General features: G+C 57.1%; 1 protein-coding gene across 4 annotated transcripts in view; it reads right to left on the bottom strand.

The window, feature by feature from the left end:
• The window catches only part of DCHS1 (dachsous cadherin-related 1), a 154736-nt gene that overhangs the window by 30480 nt on the left and 107728 nt on the right, over window positions 1–16528 (bottom strand). For all 4 annotated transcript variants that reach the window (XM_075917306.1, XM_075917305.1, XM_075917307.1 and 1 more), the window contains 3 exons: window positions 12801–12914; window positions 7142–7353; window positions 526–680 (listed from right to left, as the gene is read on the bottom strand). In XM_075917306.1, coding sequence (XP_075773421.1) covers window positions 526–680; window positions 7142–7353; window positions 12801–12914 — 481 coding nt within the window. The remainder of the gene's footprint in view (window positions 1–525; window positions 681–7141; window positions 7354–12800; window positions 12915–16528) is intronic.

The following is a 16528-nucleotide window of genomic DNA, read 5'->3' as shown; positions in this document are numbered from 1 at the left end:
GGGATGGGGGGGCCTGGTGCTCAGAGGACGCAGGCTTGGCAGGTGACTGGCACCTCAAAATTCATTCCATCCCCCGTATGTGAGAGTTGCCGAGCTTATGGCCAGAATGGCCCGTCAGCTCTTGTCTGAACTGCTGCAAAGCATGCTAGAGATTCCCAGCCAGTCCAGGTGCTGACTCTGGGGGTGCTCTGGGGCTGGAACAACCCACGAGTGCCAAGCTCCCCCACTGCCCGTGCCTCTTCCGCCCTGGCGGTGCCACGCTTACCACCTCCTCCCCTCCCGCCCAGCGTGTCCTGAGCACTGCAAACAGGCGATTCGCGAGTTCAAGCTCCGTGAGGACAGGAAGGAGCCGGGTGGAGGTTTGGGAGACAGTGGAGTGGGGCCCCACTGTCTGTATGGAGCCTCGTGATGGGCTACATTTGTCTCATGTAGCCAATGTGTATCTGAAGACAGCAAGCGCTTGGTCCCCTAATTGCATCCCCGGAACACCTCGCTCCTTCTCCCACTTTGCCAGCTGTAACTCACCGGGTCTGCGACCAGATCTCTCTGTCCAGAATGGCTGCAGTAGTGATGGTTCCCATCTGGGCATCAATGTGGTACAGCCCATTCATGGGCAGCGACTGGTTGATTGCGTAAGTCACCTGACCATTTGCACCCTGATCCGGATCATCGGCCAGAACCTGCAAAACAACACGTGGGATTCAGTGTGCCAGCTCGGAGCCATGGGCCACTGCAGCCACGATGTCCTGCGCCTGGTGTGGCCCTGCAGCCCTGTTCCTCAGTGCACTTACGATGCTGTAATGAGGACGTGGTCGAGCGTTTGATACGTGTCGAGAGAGGCCATTGGAGAGGTTATGATGTGCTGAGTGTGTGTACATGTGTCTGACTGTGCACGCACGTGTCATTTCTGTATCTGCAGTGAGGAGTATCAACTATGTATCCACACTCCAAAGTGTTTCCACCTGGGACAAAGTGCTGGGGCAGGCAGGTGGCAGGGGGTTGGGGTCAGGGACATGGTCCTGCTGGGCACTAGGGTGACTGGCAGGGTGCTGGGACAAGGAACAGGGTGCTGCTGGGTGCTAGAGTGGATGGCAGCATGTTGGGGCCAGGGACAGGGTGGTGCTAGGTGCTAGGTTGGATGGCAGGGCTGCCAAGGAGCGGGATAGAGATGGGGTGCAGGATCTGGGAGGGAGGTGGGGGGCAGAAGCAGGCTGGATGTAGGGTGTCTGGCCAGGGGAGGGAGCAGGAGCAGATTGGGGGTAGGATGTCTGGCTTTGAGGGAGGGGTGCAAGGAAGGGACTTGGGTAGGAGCTGGACCTCCCTGATCTGGCACCCTCTGGACCTGACTGGTCCCAGATGAGGAATTTTTGGACCAGGGGAGGTCATTTCAGGGCTCCTGGTTTCCCCCCCCCTTCCCCCATCCCCACTAGGCTTCTTTGCACCTCTATCCCCTGCAACCGAGCTGCCCACCCCCGCTGGTTCCCTGTACCTCTCCCAAAACCATGCCCCACAATCCAAGGGAGTGCAGCACCAGTTCCCTGCAGCCCCTCCCAGCCCAGCTGAGCTGCCCATCTGTTCTGTATGCCCTCCCCCATCCACCTCAGCCCAGCTGAGCCCTGCACTGGTTCCCTGCATGCCACCCCCACAGCACAGCTGAGCCCCCTTTCCCTGCACCTCCTCCAAGTCCCGCAAAACTGCTGAGCCAAGCGCTGATTCCCTGTCCCTTCCTCCCCTTGAGTCTAGCCCCGGTTCCAGGCACCTCCCTCCTCCTGCAGCCAAACTGAGCTCTGAGCTCCACACACACACACCCCATAGCCCAGCCCAACCCAGCTCCCCAGACCTCCCCACTCTGCAACCCAGCTGAGCTCAATTTCCCTGCACCTTCCCCCAAACCATGCAGACATGCTGAGCCAGTGCTGATTCCCTGCCCCTGCCTCCCTCTCGCCCTCCCCTTGGCTGTGTCTACACTGGCACGATCTTGCACCAAAGCGGCCACTCTTGCTCAAAGACTTGCTTCCTGTCTACACTGGCCATGTGTTCTTGACAAGTACACTGACGTTCTCATGTGTGAAATCAGGGCTTCTTGAGCAAGAACTATGATGCTCCCGCTCAGGAAGAAGCCCTTTTGCGCAACTGTTCTTGCACAAGAGGCCAGTGTGGACAGGCAACATGAATTTCTTGCGCAAGAAAGCCCTATGGCTAAAATGGCCATCAGCACTTTCTTGGGCAAGAGAGCGTCCACACTGCCATAGATGCTCTTGTGCAAAAGCACAGCTCGCACATGGCAGTGTGGACATGTTCTTGCACAAGAACTCTTGCACAAGATGTTCTTGCGCAAGAAACCGCCAGTGTAGACATAGCCTAAGAGTTTCCTCGCATGAGCAAAATGAATTTTGTGTTGTGCACCAGTACTGAGTTCATGTGGCTTGTTTGGATGTGCCACTGTGGCACCCAAGTTATTAATAAATATTTTTAAACCTTTAAACCTTCCCCACAGGTTCCTGGGCGGGGCAGGAGCAGGGCCTCGGAGAAGGGGCGGGGCAGGGGCCGGGCCTCAGAGAAGGGGTGGGGCAATGGCAGGGCCTCAGAGAAGGGGCGGGGCAGGAGCAGGGCCTCAGAGAAGGGGCGGGGCAGGGGCAGGACCTCAGAGAAGAGGCGGGGCAGGAGCAGGGCCTCAGAGAAGGGGTGGGGCAGGGGCAGGGCCTCGGAGAAGGGGTGGGGCAGGGGCAGAGCCTCAGAGAAGGGGTGGGGCAGGGTGAGGTCTCGGAGAAGGGGCGGGGCAAGGGCAGGGCCTCAGAGAAGGGGTGGGGCAGGAGCAGGGCCTCAGAGAAGGGGCGGGGCAGGGTGAGGTCTCGGAGAAGGGGCGGGGCAAGGGCAGGGCCTCAGAGAAGGGGTGGGGTAGGGTGAGGTCTCGGAGAAGGGGCGGGGCAAGGGCAGTGCCTCAGAGAAGGGGCGGGGTAGGGTGAGGTCTCGGAGAAGGGGTGGGGCAGGGGCAGGGCCTCAGAGAAGGGGTGGGGCAGGGTGAGGTCTCGGAGAAGGGGCGGGGCAAGGGCAGGGCCTCAGAGAAGGGGCGGGGCAGGAGCAGGGCCTCAGAGAAGGGGCGGGGCAGGGTGAGGTCTCGGAGAAGGGGCGGGGCATGGGCAGGGCCTCAGAGAAGGGGTGGAGCAGGAGCAGGGCCTCAGAGAAGGGGTGGGGCAGGAGCAGGGCCTCAGAGAAGGGGCGGGGCAAGGGCAGGGCCTCAGAGAAGTGGTGGAGCAGGAGCAGGGCCTCAGAGAAGGGGCGGGGCAGGGCGAGGTCTTGGAGAAGGGGCGGGGCAAGGGCAGGGCCTCAGAGAAGGGGTGGGGCAGGAGCAGGGCCTCAGAGAAGGGGCGGGGCAGGGTGAGGTCTCGGAGAAGGGGCGGGGCAAGGGCAGGGCCTCAGAGAAGGGGTGGGGCAGGGTGAGGTCTCGGAGAAGGGGCGGGGCAGGAGCAGGGCCTCAGAGAAGGGGTGGGGCAGGGTGAGGTCTCGGAGAAGGGGTGGGGCAGGGTGAGGTCTCGGAAAAGGGGCGGGGCAGGGTGAGGTCTCGGAGAAGGGGTGGGGCAGGGTGAGGTCTCGGAGAAGGGGCGGGGCAAGGGCAGGGCCTCAGAGAAGGGGCGGGGCAGGAGCAGGGCCTCAGAGAAGGGGTGGGGCAGGGTGAGGTCTCGGAGAAGGGCTGGGGCAAGGGCAGGGCCTCAGAGAAGGGGCGGGGCAGGAGCAGGGCCTCAGAGAAGGGGTGGGGCAGGGTGAGGTCTCGGAGAAGGGGCGGGGCAAGGGCAGGGCCTCAGAGAAGGGGCGGGGCAGGAGCAGGGCCTCAGAGAAGGGGCGGGGTAAGGTGAGGTCTCGGAGAAGGGGCGGGGCAAGGGCAGGGCCTCAGAGAATGGGTGGGGCAGGAGCAGGGCCTCAGAGAAGGGGCGGGGCAGGGCCTCAGAGAAGGGGCGGGGCAGGGCCTCAGAGAAGGGGCGGGGCAGGGTGAGGTCTTGGAGAAGGGGCGGGGCAAGGGCAGGGCCTCAGAGAAGGGGCGGGGCAAGGGCAGGGCCTCAGAGAAGGGGTGGGGCAGGAGCAGGGCCTCAGAGAAGGGGCGGGGCAGGGTGAGGTCTCGGAGAAGGGGCGGGGCAGGGGCAGGGCCTCAGAGAAGGGGTGGGGCAGGAGCAGGGCCTCAGAGAAGGGGTGGCCAAGGGACTCTGTATGCCGCCTGCCCCCAGTGTTGTCTCTTCTGCCCCCATTGGCTGGGAAGTGTGGTCAATGGAAGCTGTGAGGCCAGCGCTTGGGGATGGGACAAATGCAGACCCACCTCACCAGTGGTTCTGGGAGCTGCTGGAGGTAAGCCATGCCTAGAGCCTGCAGCCCTGAGTCCTCCCAGGACCTCAACTCCCTGCCCCGGCCCTGTTCTACCTCAATCCCACCCAGAGCATTCTCCTGCACCCCAAAACCCTCCCCCCAGCTCCATGCCAGAACCTGCACCTCCAGCAGCACACCCCAGCCCTCTGCCCCAGCCCTGATACCCCTTCTACTCCAAATCCCTCTGTCCCAGCCCAGAGCACTCTCCTGCACCCCAAACCCCTCATCCAAGGGTTTTGGGGTGCAGGAGAATGGTGCCCTTGGCCTCTGTTTGTCACAGGCTGGAGAGGGATGGCAGGAGACAAATCGCTTGATCATTGTCTTCAGTCCACCCTCTCTGGGGCACCTGGTGCTGGCCACTGTCGGCAGACAGGATACTGGGCTAGATGGACCTTTGGTCTGACCCAGTGCGGCTGTTCTTATGTTCTTATCTCTGTTCCCACTAGGTAATCTGCTTGGCTGTGCTTGCTATCCCTTATAATCACCTAAAATCTATCTTTTAAGAACATAAGAACGGCCAGACTGGATCAGACCAAAGGTCCATCTAGCCTAGTGTCCTGTCTGCCCACAGTGGCCAAGGCCAGACGCCCCAGAGGGAGGGATCACAACAGGTAATCCTCAAGTGGTCCCTCCCGTCACCCACCTCCAGAGAAACAGAGGCAAGGGACACCATCCCTACCCATCCTGCCTAATAGCCATTGATGGACCCAACCTCCATAAATCTATCTTTTTTTTTTACAACCCTGTTAAAGTTCTAGCCTTCACCACATCCTCTGGCAAGGAGTTCCACAGGTTGACTGTGTGCTGAGTGAAGAAAAACTTCATTTTGTAGTTAATAAACTCACTTGTGCTTTGTCTAAGATCACCGTGTGAGTCAGAACATAGAGCAGCAGCTGTTGGATGTTTTGCTCCACACTGAGGGAGGGGGTGAATTTCATGCCCATTTCCTGTTCAATGCAAGATGGTATAATTTGGGGTTTACACCCCAGAGGTGTGTGCCTAAGGAGCTGGGAAGTTCCCTAGCCAGGGCTGGTCACAGTGTCAGCATGTACTGCAGCTGGGTGTGTCCCTACCTGCATCTGTGCAGGTACAGTGCAGACTGACTCCTGGGAGAGGGCTTGGCAGACTGGCTGCAGCAGTACAGTGTACAGGGAGCCCAGGCTGGTGAGTCGGAGAGCTCAGGGGTACCCCAGTTCCAGGTGGCACCCTAGGGGGAACCTGTCACATCTGGGCTGTAGTAAGATGAGGGTCTGAAACATAAGCCCGCGTCTCACAGGCCAAGTATGAGGCCTGAGTCCTAGAGAGCAATGGTCAAGACTTTGCTCATATAAAGCAAAGTTAAGCTGTGAACAAGCGCCAGGTCCTGCTCACAGAAACTGGCAAGAACAGGGCTGATATTACAGAAAAACTCAGATCTAAGAGGCACAGGCCCATTCCCGAGGGGTTGTAACAAAACACCTTGTTAAGAAACATCTTGGTACCAACACACCCCACAAATAACAGACATATGGACCTAGGTTCAGGACCAGGTCTAAATCAACAGCGTGATGGATAGTAATGGAAACCCCCTTCTGCAAGGTAAGGGGCTGTAACTAGGCAACAGAGGTGGCAAGCTGATACATCAGGAGTGATGTGTAACTTGTTTGTGCCTGTGTATAAAAGTGCACCCCAAAGGGTGATCAACTGACCGTGGAGGGGTGCTGGAAATCTAGGGCGCTTAGATGGGCGTTGGTCCATTGCCACGGAATACATAAGGGCTGCGTCTAGACTGGCATGATTTTCCGCAAATGCGTTTAACGGAAACGTTTTTCTGTTAAAAGCATTTGTGGAAAAGCGCGTCTAGATTGGAACGGACGCTTTACTCCAAAAGCACTTTTTGCGGAAAAGCGTCCGTGCCGATCTAGACGCGGTTTTGTGCAAGAAAGGCCCGATCGCCATTTTCGCCATCGGGGCTTTTTTGCGCAAAACGGTTCTCAGTTGTCTACACTGGCCCTCTTGCGCAAAAGCATTTGCCCAAGAGGGCTTTTTCCCGAACGGGAGAGTCATTGTATTTGCGGAAGAACACTGACAATCTTACATGAGATCGTCAGTGCTCTTGCGCAAATTCAAAGCAGCCAGTGTAGACAGCTGGCAAGTTTTTCCGCAAAAGCAACCGCTTTTGCAGAAAATCATGCCAGTCTAGACACATCCAAGGTGTAGTGACACAGCAGTGAGTCTGTTTGCTGACAACTATTATTGTATATCGTTTGACAATAAACCTACTCGGGTGCTTTTGACCCTTATCTGATCTGTGGTCTCTGGGGGCTCTCTCAGGAGTCTGTTGTGTTGACTGATTGAGCATGGTTAACGCACTAGATGGGAGCACAGGCATGCAGGCAGGCAGCCAAACGCTGATCATGAAGGGAGCAGAGGACCTGTCAGGAACACATCAGGACGAACCCCAATTCTGACTGACACAGGCTATTCCAGGCCTGATCCCACACTTCCGGCTCAGTCCCACAGGCCACTCCTGCCCCATTCTCACATTCCAAGCCATTCCAGCCCTCCGTTATACTCCTCAGGTCCCAGCATGGATTCCCCCTCCCCAATCAGACCAATGAGCCCATCCAAATGTGATCCACCTTCCCAGGCAATGAGTCCATCCAGCCCTGTTCCCCCTGCCTTCCTGACCTGCTCAGATCCATAGGGCCATCCAGCCATGCCCTCCCCTTCCCACCCTCTGGTGCCCAGAGCTCACGTGTGAGGTTCCCATCTCCCAGTGCGGGGCTCCCCTCCCCAGAGGTACCTGTATGACAGGGGCGTCGTAGCTCTGTGACTCCCAGATAAAGGCCACATAGTTCTGCAGCTGGAAGCGTGGCAAGTTGTCGTTCACATCCTGCAGGTTGAGGTTCACAACCATGAAGCTGAAGGAGGCATCGGTCTCTGCTTGAACCACGAGGCGCAGCCGAGGGTTTGACTCGAAGTCCAGGCTTTTGGAGTCATGTACTGAGATGGCACCTGGGAGAGGACGGATGCCCCAGGGTCACCAGACTGAGACTGAAATGGTGTGCAGGCAGATGTATGGGCACACGCACACACACCTATCCATCTCCATGCACCCACATAGCTATGCAGCCATGTGACCCCTGCATGGACGTGCTGGTCACTTCACAGTCGTTACTGCCTTTCTCCTCACACCCCTGTGGGGCAGGGCAGAGCTGCTAGCCCCTACACAGGCAGGAATGGAGACCCAGGCACTGGAGCACTGGCCTAGGGTCACAGAAGGACTTTGGGGCAAACCCAGGATTCGCTGTCATCTTCAGCCTAGATGTCAGGGTCAAAGACAGCACAATCCAGCCAACACCCTGCAGAGATGGCCACTGCTTGTCAGGCAGCAAGACAGACCCAGGGTCCTGATTCGTCGGTGAAGACCTCGGGCTGCACCTTCAGTCCAAAGTCGACTAAAGGACATTGGCACCCCACCCACAGGAGGAGGACCTGGTGAATTGTTACCATTCCACGCTAGACTCAACCAACCTCCCACCCTGCTGCCTTGGCTTGCTTCACCCAGAGCCAGATGAAGACAGAGCGGCAAACATTTATCTGCCGGAGCAGAAAACAAAGACTGATGCAGTCAGATGGACACATAACAAATGTCTCCAAGTCTATGGCCAAGAGTTCGCTCATATGAGCACCAACAAAATGGACAAATCCCATCCAAAGGGCTGCCCAGGATGGTAAACTGCTACAGCAATTCCGGCTGCCCACAACCAGTACGTGAATAATGAGAACATCAGAGCGGCCAGGCTGGGTCAGACCAAAGGCCCATCCAGCCCAGTACCTGTCTGCCCACAGTGGCCAGCGCCAGGTGCCCCAGAGGGAGGGAACAGAGCAGGGAATCATCCAGTGACCCCTCCCCTGGTTTACCCCTTTCCCAGCCCCTGCCAAACAGAGGCCAGGGACACCCTTCCTTCCAGTCCTGTCTAACAGCCATAGATGGACTAACTCCCATGAATTTATCCAGCTCTTTTCTGAACCCTGTTAAAGTCCTTGTCTTCACAACGTCCTCTGGCAAGAAGTTCCCCAGGTTGACGGTGTGTTGCGTGAAGAAAAACGTCCTACTCTTTGTTTTAAATCAGCTAGGGTATGTCTACACTACAGCGCTAATTCGAACTAACTTAGTTTGAATTAGTTAATTCGAACTAAGCTAATTCGAATTAGCGCAGCTAGACTTAAAAACTAGTTCGAATTAGCTACAGGCAGTCCCCGACTTACGTGGATCCGACTTACGTCGGATCCCTAGATACGAACGGGGTGAGGCAACTCCCGCACATGCGCAGCAGCATTCCCGGGGCTCGCTCACCTGGGTCCTAGGATCCTCCTCCTCCTCGGGCCGGCTCCGACTGGGGTCCCGCAGAGCTGCCGGGCAGAGGAAAAGTGCCTCCCCACGCCCGCTGCCCCCCCCCACCCTCCTGCCAGCAACAGGCTGCCCCCTCCCCTGAGCAATAGGCTGCCGAACAGACAAAAGCAGCCTCTCTGCCCCTCCTCCCCTCTATACATGCCGGGCTCCCGGAGCGCAGCAGCGTCCCCGGGGCTCGCTCACCTGGGTCCTAGAATCCACCTCCTCCTCCTCTTCGGCCGGCTCCAACTGGCCTCTGCCTGCAGCAGCTGGCCACAGGGACAGGGATCCCGCAGAGCTGCCGGGCAGAGGAAAAGTGCCTCCCCACGCCCGCTGCCCCCCACCCCCGCGGCCTCGCATCCTGCACGCCTCCCCCCTCCCCCCCCTGCCAGCAACAGGCTGCCCCCTCCCCTGAGCAACAGGCTGCGGAACAGCAGACAAAAGCAGCCTCTCCGCCCCTCCTCCCCCTATACATGCTGGGCTCCCTGGGCAAACAAAGACTCCACCAAAACAAACAAAGTGCTGGCCTCATTGTGTTAAAAAAAAGGACCCTCCTCCTAGAACCCTGGGTGGTGTGTGGAAATAAAGCTATTAGCTCCAAGCATGGTGCAGAGCTGTTTGGTATTTGATGAGTTACTCCTTTAGTCCTGAGTTTGTCACAGGGACAGAAATAGATGTGAAATCTTCTGAACAGGGGAACAGACAGCAAAACAAACATTAGAGGGGAGTTAACCTTTCCCTATGCTATCCAAAACTAAAAAAAATGTTTGGCTAGAGTTTCCCCTACAATATGTACCAGTTCCGACTTACATACAAATTCAACTTAAGAACAAACCTACAGTCCCTATCTTGTACGTAACCCGGGGACTGCCTGTAATTCGAACTAGCATGTCCACACAGAGTGGACCCTGAACAGAGGTTAAGGCTGGCTGGAAGCAGTGCCGGCAGGGCATCAGATTAGGACTTAGAGCGTGGAGCTGCTGTCTCAGGCTAGCCGAGGGCTGTGCTTAAAGGGACCCGACCCCCACCCCGGACAGACAGTTCTCAGAGTTCCCCGCTTGCAAAGCAGTCCTGGCTTGGAGTGCCCTGAGTGCCCACACGCGGAACATCACAGCAGTCGGCCATCAGCCCGGCTGCACTTGCCGCAGGCTGCCATCCGGGGAGGGGGGTCAATCGGGGGGCTGCAGGAGAACTTCCACCCGGAGAAGCCTGCAGAGCCAGCCCAGTCCTCCCCATCGGGGGCGCGTACCCCATTCCTCCCTCACCTCCTTCCACTTACCCTTCCCTAACCCCCCTTCGTGATGTACAAAATAAAGAAAACGTGTGTTCAATAATAGAATCTCTCTTTATTGAACAAAACTGGGGGAGACTGGGAAAAAGAGGTGGGAGAGAGGAAGAGAGAGGCTGGGAGAGGGGAGGGCAACTAAAATGATGAGGGGTTTGGAACAGGTCCCATATGAAGAGAGGCTAAAGAGACTGGGACTTTTCAGCTTAGAGAAGAGGAGACGGAGGGGGGATATGATAGAGGTCTATAAAAGCAAGAGTGTTGAGAAGTCAGCCGAGTGTTCTTATGTTATGAGTGCCACAGTAGGAGGAGAAGGGGGGCGGGGCGGTGATGTGCGGCGTGACAGCAGCTCCAGGCCCTGCCCTTTGGCCGTGAACGTCTCCGCCCTGCCCCCCTTTGCCTCCCGCCGGGGCGCTCGGCTGACTTCTGCGTTGCTCAGCCGGGCCAGTGCGTGGGAGCAAGCGGCGCAAGCGACCGTTTGGGCTCCGCGCTCCTCATGCAGCACAGGGAGTGCGGACCCCAAACAGCCATTTGGGCTCCGCGGTTCCCCGAGTGAGAGACAGGAGGGGGAGGAGAAGTGAAAGAGAGGGGGGAGGCAGTAGGAGGAGAGAGAGAGCGACGGAGCGAGAGACCGGAGGCTCAGGAGAGGAGAGACCTGAGAGCCCCATCTTATGACGGGCTAATTGGCTCGTTTATACATAAGAAGGGCCACACTGGGTCAGACCAAAGGTCCAGCCAGCCGTGTCCTGTCTGCTGACTGTGGTGAGCAGCCTGGATCATGATGCAGCCTTGACAACTTCCAGGCAGAGGGGACGAGATCTTGCTCCACACTGGCTATGTAAACGACAGCAGTGACTTTGTCTGATATCAGGCCCACTGGCATGGGTGGCAAAAGGGGCAACTTGCATGGGCCTAGCGATTCAAAAAGGCCCAGGGCTGCTACATCAGCCATGGGAGCTGGATCCCCAGACCCTTTAAATCACCACTGGAGCCCCAGGCCGTGGCTGGTGGGGCGAGGCTAGCCCTGGCTCAAAGGCCCCTCCATTGCTCCCCCACCTTGCCCACCCACCTGATACCCCTTGCATAGGGAGAGAATGGATACGCAGGAGGATGGCCTTAAAGAGAGGTGGACAACTCTCAGCTCTAGCACATGGATGGCAGGAACTCGGCAGGGTGAGCAGTGGGGCTGCTCAGCTGGGCACCCCCCCGGACGGGAAGTGTCTGTCATGATGGTGGCACTGGGCGTGGAAGCACTGAAGGGGATGCTCACTCTCACCTTTTTGGGGTTCAGCCCCAAGGCATAGGTGAAGATTCAGGTGGAGCTTGATATGGCCCTTGCAAGTCGACTGAGCACAGCCAGCCCTAGAGGCATTGTGGACGAGTATGGAGAATGGTGTCAGCTGAATGTGTGTGTCCCTATGGTCTAACGGCCAATGGCATTTGGGATGTAGGAAATCCATGCATCATACGGCTCGTTATCCGAAATCCGTCTGCGGGGGAGGAAAGCTAGTGTGGAAACAGAGCGCCAATAAAGTGCATGCATCTGACGAAGTGGGTCTTTGCCCACGAAAGCTTATGCTCCTACACTTCAGTTAGTCTATAAGGTGCCACAGGACTCCTCGTCGCCAATGAAGTTAGTCGTCTTTGTGGGCGATAAAACCGACTTTTCTCTGTTTATGCAAACGCCTCGTGCAGGGACCCTACCAGGAGACAGTCGTCCACATAAGAGAAAACTGTGCAGCCCCGATGTCTCCTCTGGGCTGCCACCCCCGAGAAAACTTCTCTGAGTCCTGGTGCCCTCACTAGTCCAAAGGGAGAGTCAGAATTGGGGATGTTCCTGGCCCACCATAAACTGAGGGTGGGGCTGAATGTCTGCAAGGGAACTAGGAGCCATGAGCCAGGCTTGCTCCTGAAGGACAGGGATTGCTGATGCCGATGGAACCCTCCTGCGCTGCTGGAGGCCCAGCCACAGGCCCCCCACCTCTTTTCTGGCAGTAGGACATACGGGGAGTCTGCGCAGAGCTGGGTGCGTTCCTATTGCAGCCTGGGTCCTGCCAGGTTTTTCAGTAGTCCCTGCTGGCTTGCCAGAGCTGTGCACAAGGGTGCACCCGCTTACAATCACCTTTGCCCTAGTGAACACTGCTCTGCACCCAGCACAACTGCAGAGTGCACATGGACACTAGTGCACAGCAAGTCAGTGCAGGGTGGTTCACACCCCAGTGTATCACGATTCACACAGGCATGCCCACCGCTGCTGCTTTGCATTCTCTATGCAGAAGGATGATAAGGTCTTGGCTGCACTGTTCACATGAGCCCACCCTCCCAGTGCTGCAGGTTGCTCTGTGGGACTGACCCGTATTTAGCCTGCCACCAGTGTCTGCGTCATCTGCCGCTTCTCTGAGAGGTTCCGTTGTACAGTCTTCCAAATGGAAGAACGAGGAAGCCACTGAATAGCACTGGGCTGAGCAGTGATCCCTGCGGAAGCCCAGGAGAAGCACCCACTGGATGCGCAGTACCTGTTTGCAGCTGCTTCTGAGGTTGGCTAGCCAGTTTGACTCTGAGTCCTACACAACGAGCAAGACAGACACCCGCCCCTCCTGGCGCAGGAGTTTCTGCTGCAGTGAGCTAGGCAGCTGCACAGGCAGCAGGCCAACACAGAGACAGGGCAGAGGGCACAAGTAAGCCTTGCAGATCCCCATACGGCCGCAGGACATAAGAATGGCCAGACTAGGTCAGCCGAAAAGTCCATCCACCACCCGACTCCCCAACTGCTCCCTGTACCTGAGCTTGGCTGGATGAGGAAAGCATTCTTCTCGTTGCCACTCACAATGCTGTAAGTGATGTGCCCCGAGGAGCCCCCGGTGTGCAGGGCCTGGATGCTCACCACGGTGGTGCCTGTAGGAGGGAGCGAGAGTGAGGCAGCGTGACAACCCAGAGAGGAAGGAATGGAGACAAGGAACATGGGGTGTGCACCATGAACGCAACTGGCAGCTCCTGGGGGGCACTGGCAAACCCTAGACAGCCCTCAGGACTGCCACGTGGAGTCAGATCTGTAGGCAGGGGTGCTGGGGAGCCCAGGTGTCCGGGCTCTATACCTGCCAGGGAGCACAGCAGAGGACAGTGGGTAAGTGGAGTCAGTGACCAGTCTGTATGGCTGTGCCTGCCCTGGGGTCCCGGTGACCCCTCCTTTGCTCCACACAGACACCCTTGGCACCGCCTCCTTGGAACCCACCCCTTGCCCTCCTAACATTCCCCAGTTCCTAGTTACCCCAGTGTCCTGTACCCCTCCCCCCGGATCCGAGGTACCTCAGCACCCTGTGACCTTGTACTCAGTCCCCCGGATTCCAGTTACCCCAGGGCCTTCTGACCCTGTACCTGGAGCCGAGTTACCCCTGTGCCCCTGTATCCCTCCCCCCGGATCCCAGGTACCTCAGTGCCCTGTGACCCTGTACCCCTCCCCCTGGATCCCAGTTACACCAGTGCCCTGTGACCCTGTACCCCTTCCGCTGGTTCCCAGTTACCCCAGCGCCCTGTGACCCTGTACTCAGTCCCCCGGTTCCCAGTTACCCCAGTGCCCTGTGACTCTGCACCCCACCCCATGGGTCCCAATAACCCCAGTGTCCTGTGACCCTGTACTCAGTCCCCCGGTTCCCAGTTACCCCAGTGCCCTGTGACCCTGTACTCAGCCTCATGGATCCCAGTGACCCCAGTGCCCTGTGACCCTGTACCCCACAGCCTGGTTCCCAGTGACCCCAGTGCCCTGTGACCCTGTACCCCACAGCCTGGTTCCCAGTTACCCCAGTGCCCTGTGACCCTGTACCCCACAGTCTGGTTCCCAGTGACCCCAGTGCCCTGTGACCCTGTACCCCACAGCCTGGTTCCCAGTTACCCCAGTGCCCTGTGACCCTGTACCCCACAGTCTGGTTCCCAGTGACCCCAGTGCCCTGTGACCCTGTACCCCACAGTCTGGTTCCCAGTTACCCCAGTGCCCTGTGACCCTGTACCCCACAGCCTGGTTCCCAGTTACCCCAGTGCCCTGTGACCCTGTACCCCACAGCCTGGTTCCCAGTTACCCCAGTGCCCTGTGACTCTGCACCCCACCCCATGGGTCCCAATAACCCCAGTGTCCTATGACCCTGTACCCAGCCCCTTGCTCCCAGTGTCCTGTGTCAGTGTCCCTAGAAGTCCACTGTTGCCCACTGCCCCAGTGCCCTTTGCCCCACTTTGTGAACCTTGCTGTGCCCTTTTGCCCCATGTGCTCCTAACGTCCCAACGTTCCTCTCTACTTTCCTTCCCAGGATTGGTGCTCTGTGCCTCTTTAGGGTGCCAGGAAGCTGCCCCCAAAGGGTTGACTGAGTCGGGGTCGGTCCTGCTTTGGGCAGGGGGCTGGACTCGGTGACTCCTGAAATCTCTGCCAGCCCTGGGGTTCCGTGATTCTAGGGTCTCACTCTTCTGCTCGGGTTAGCCATGCAGCCTCGTTAGGGTGCCGCGCTGCAGTGTGCAGCAAGCCCCACTCTACCGACTCCACTCCGCAGGGCCTGGGTGCCTCCCCAAGCACTCGCACTGATCTCACGAGAGAGGAGAAACCGTCTCTTCTTTGAGGGCTTGTTCATGTCCATTCCAAACAGGCGACGCGCCAGCCCGAGGGGAGGGGGGGGGGTTAAAAGACAGGCCACAAAGGGTCGGAATAAACTGACTTGTTTTCGGAGTGGAGAGAGGTAACGAGTGGGGTCCCCCAAGGGTTGGTACTGGGACCAATCCGAGTCAACACATTCATAACTGATCTGCAGAAAGGGGTAAACCAGGGGTGGGCAATAATTTTTGACCAGGGCCTCAGGCGGAAGGGGCGGGGCCAGGATACTTCCCCACCCACAGACCCTGACTGGTCTAGTGGTGGGGGAGCGTGCAAAGTCTTTGTCCCCCCGGACAGAACCGACAGCTGTTCTGAACAGCTAGTGGTTCCCTCTAGGTGCCCGTGCCCCTGGTGGTGGGAGGAGACGTTGCGTACTCCCCCCTGCGGTTGTTACCCACCAGCTCTGTGATTCTTGGGAAACCAGAACATGGTCACCTGTCAGCCTTGTGCTCTTGGGGAGTCAGGGAGTGACATTCATGGAAAACCATCCCCCTCCCTCAGGCCTCTGCTAGAATCAAAGACAAAGCAAAGAAAAGGCCGGGGAAGACGCACCTAAACTGCTTCAGACAAGGGTGATACAATTAAGGAAACACCCCAGCCTCATTTGCATTAAAGATGGAACAGAGGGACATCTCATTAGCATACAGAATGGAGAGCAGCTCTTCCAAGGCAGGAACCGCACTGAACTATGGGACACCGAAAGCAGAGAAGCACTGCCTGATGGGAAATCCCTGCTCCAGATGCTAATGAACCTAAGCCTGCTCACACCCAAATTAGTCATTATCAGACCAATTCTAGTAACGATCCTATTGACATCTAAAATACTGAAACTGCCAAGTTGCATTGTGAGCTCATTCAAGGAACATCACCCATAACCAGGGGTGATCAGTCTCTATTGTCTCTCCTCTTTCTCTTTGAACTATCCCTATAAAAACTCCTATCCTTGTCCCAAGAAAACTGTTCTGATACCTGGACTTAAACTGCATCAGTTCCATTGAGACTTCTTCATCTCCTGTCTGATCGTGCTGGGGGCTCTGTCCTGCTTTTCTCCTGCCCTCTGGACCCCCGGCTACCATCATCATCTGGGAACCCCGATCAGTGCAAGCTCCGTGGAGTGGTGAGGTCTCTCTCTCTCTCTCTTTCTCTCCCTCTCAACTATCTCTCTAAGGCTGTGTCCAGACTCCATGCCTCCGTCGACGGAGGCATGTAGATTAGCCAGCTCGGAAGAGGGAAATGAAGCCGCGATTAAAATAATCGCGGCTTCATTTAAATTTAAATGGCTGCCCCGATCTGCCGATCAGCTGTTTGTCGGCAGATCGGGAGAGTCTGGACGCGATGCCCCGACAAAGAAGCCTTTCTTCATCGACACAGGTAAGCCTCGTGAAACCAGGTTTACCTGTGTCGATGAAGAAAGGCTTCTTTGTCGGGGCATCGCGTCCAGACTCTCCCGATCTGCCGACAAACAGCTGATCGGCAGATCGGGGCAGCCATTTAAATTTAAATGAAGCCGCGATTATTTTAATCGCGGCTTCATTTCCCTCTTCCGAGCTGGCTAATCTACATGCCTCCGTCGACGGAGGCATGGAGTCTGGACACAGCCTAAGCATAGCCTCCTGACCCTGCCCTGTGTAAACTGTTATATGGTTACCTAACATTTGTAATCAGCTTCAATTTAGATTTAATATTGTAATTGTTAGATTTAATATTGTAACTTTTTGATATCTATTCACTACTCAGAAATAAATCACTTTCATTGTTAAGCTGGTTGCTTCTCTCTCTTTCTTTCTCTTTTGCTCACTCTTCCTTAAGGGGTGTTGTTTTGGCTTCCCCATTCGCTCTGCAACAACGCTTCTTGTACCCAAGCAAAAGATCCCTG

The sequence above is a fragment of the Pelodiscus sinensis genome, unplaced genomic scaffold (assembly GCF_049634645.1).
Source record: "Pelodiscus sinensis isolate JC-2024 unplaced genomic scaffold, ASM4963464v1 ctg95, whole genome shotgun sequence".
Taxonomy (NCBI): domain Eukaryota; kingdom Metazoa; phylum Chordata; order Testudines; family Trionychidae; genus Pelodiscus; species Pelodiscus sinensis.
Note: the sequence above shows the minus strand (reverse complement) of the source record. Positions and strands in the feature narration are given on the sequence as shown.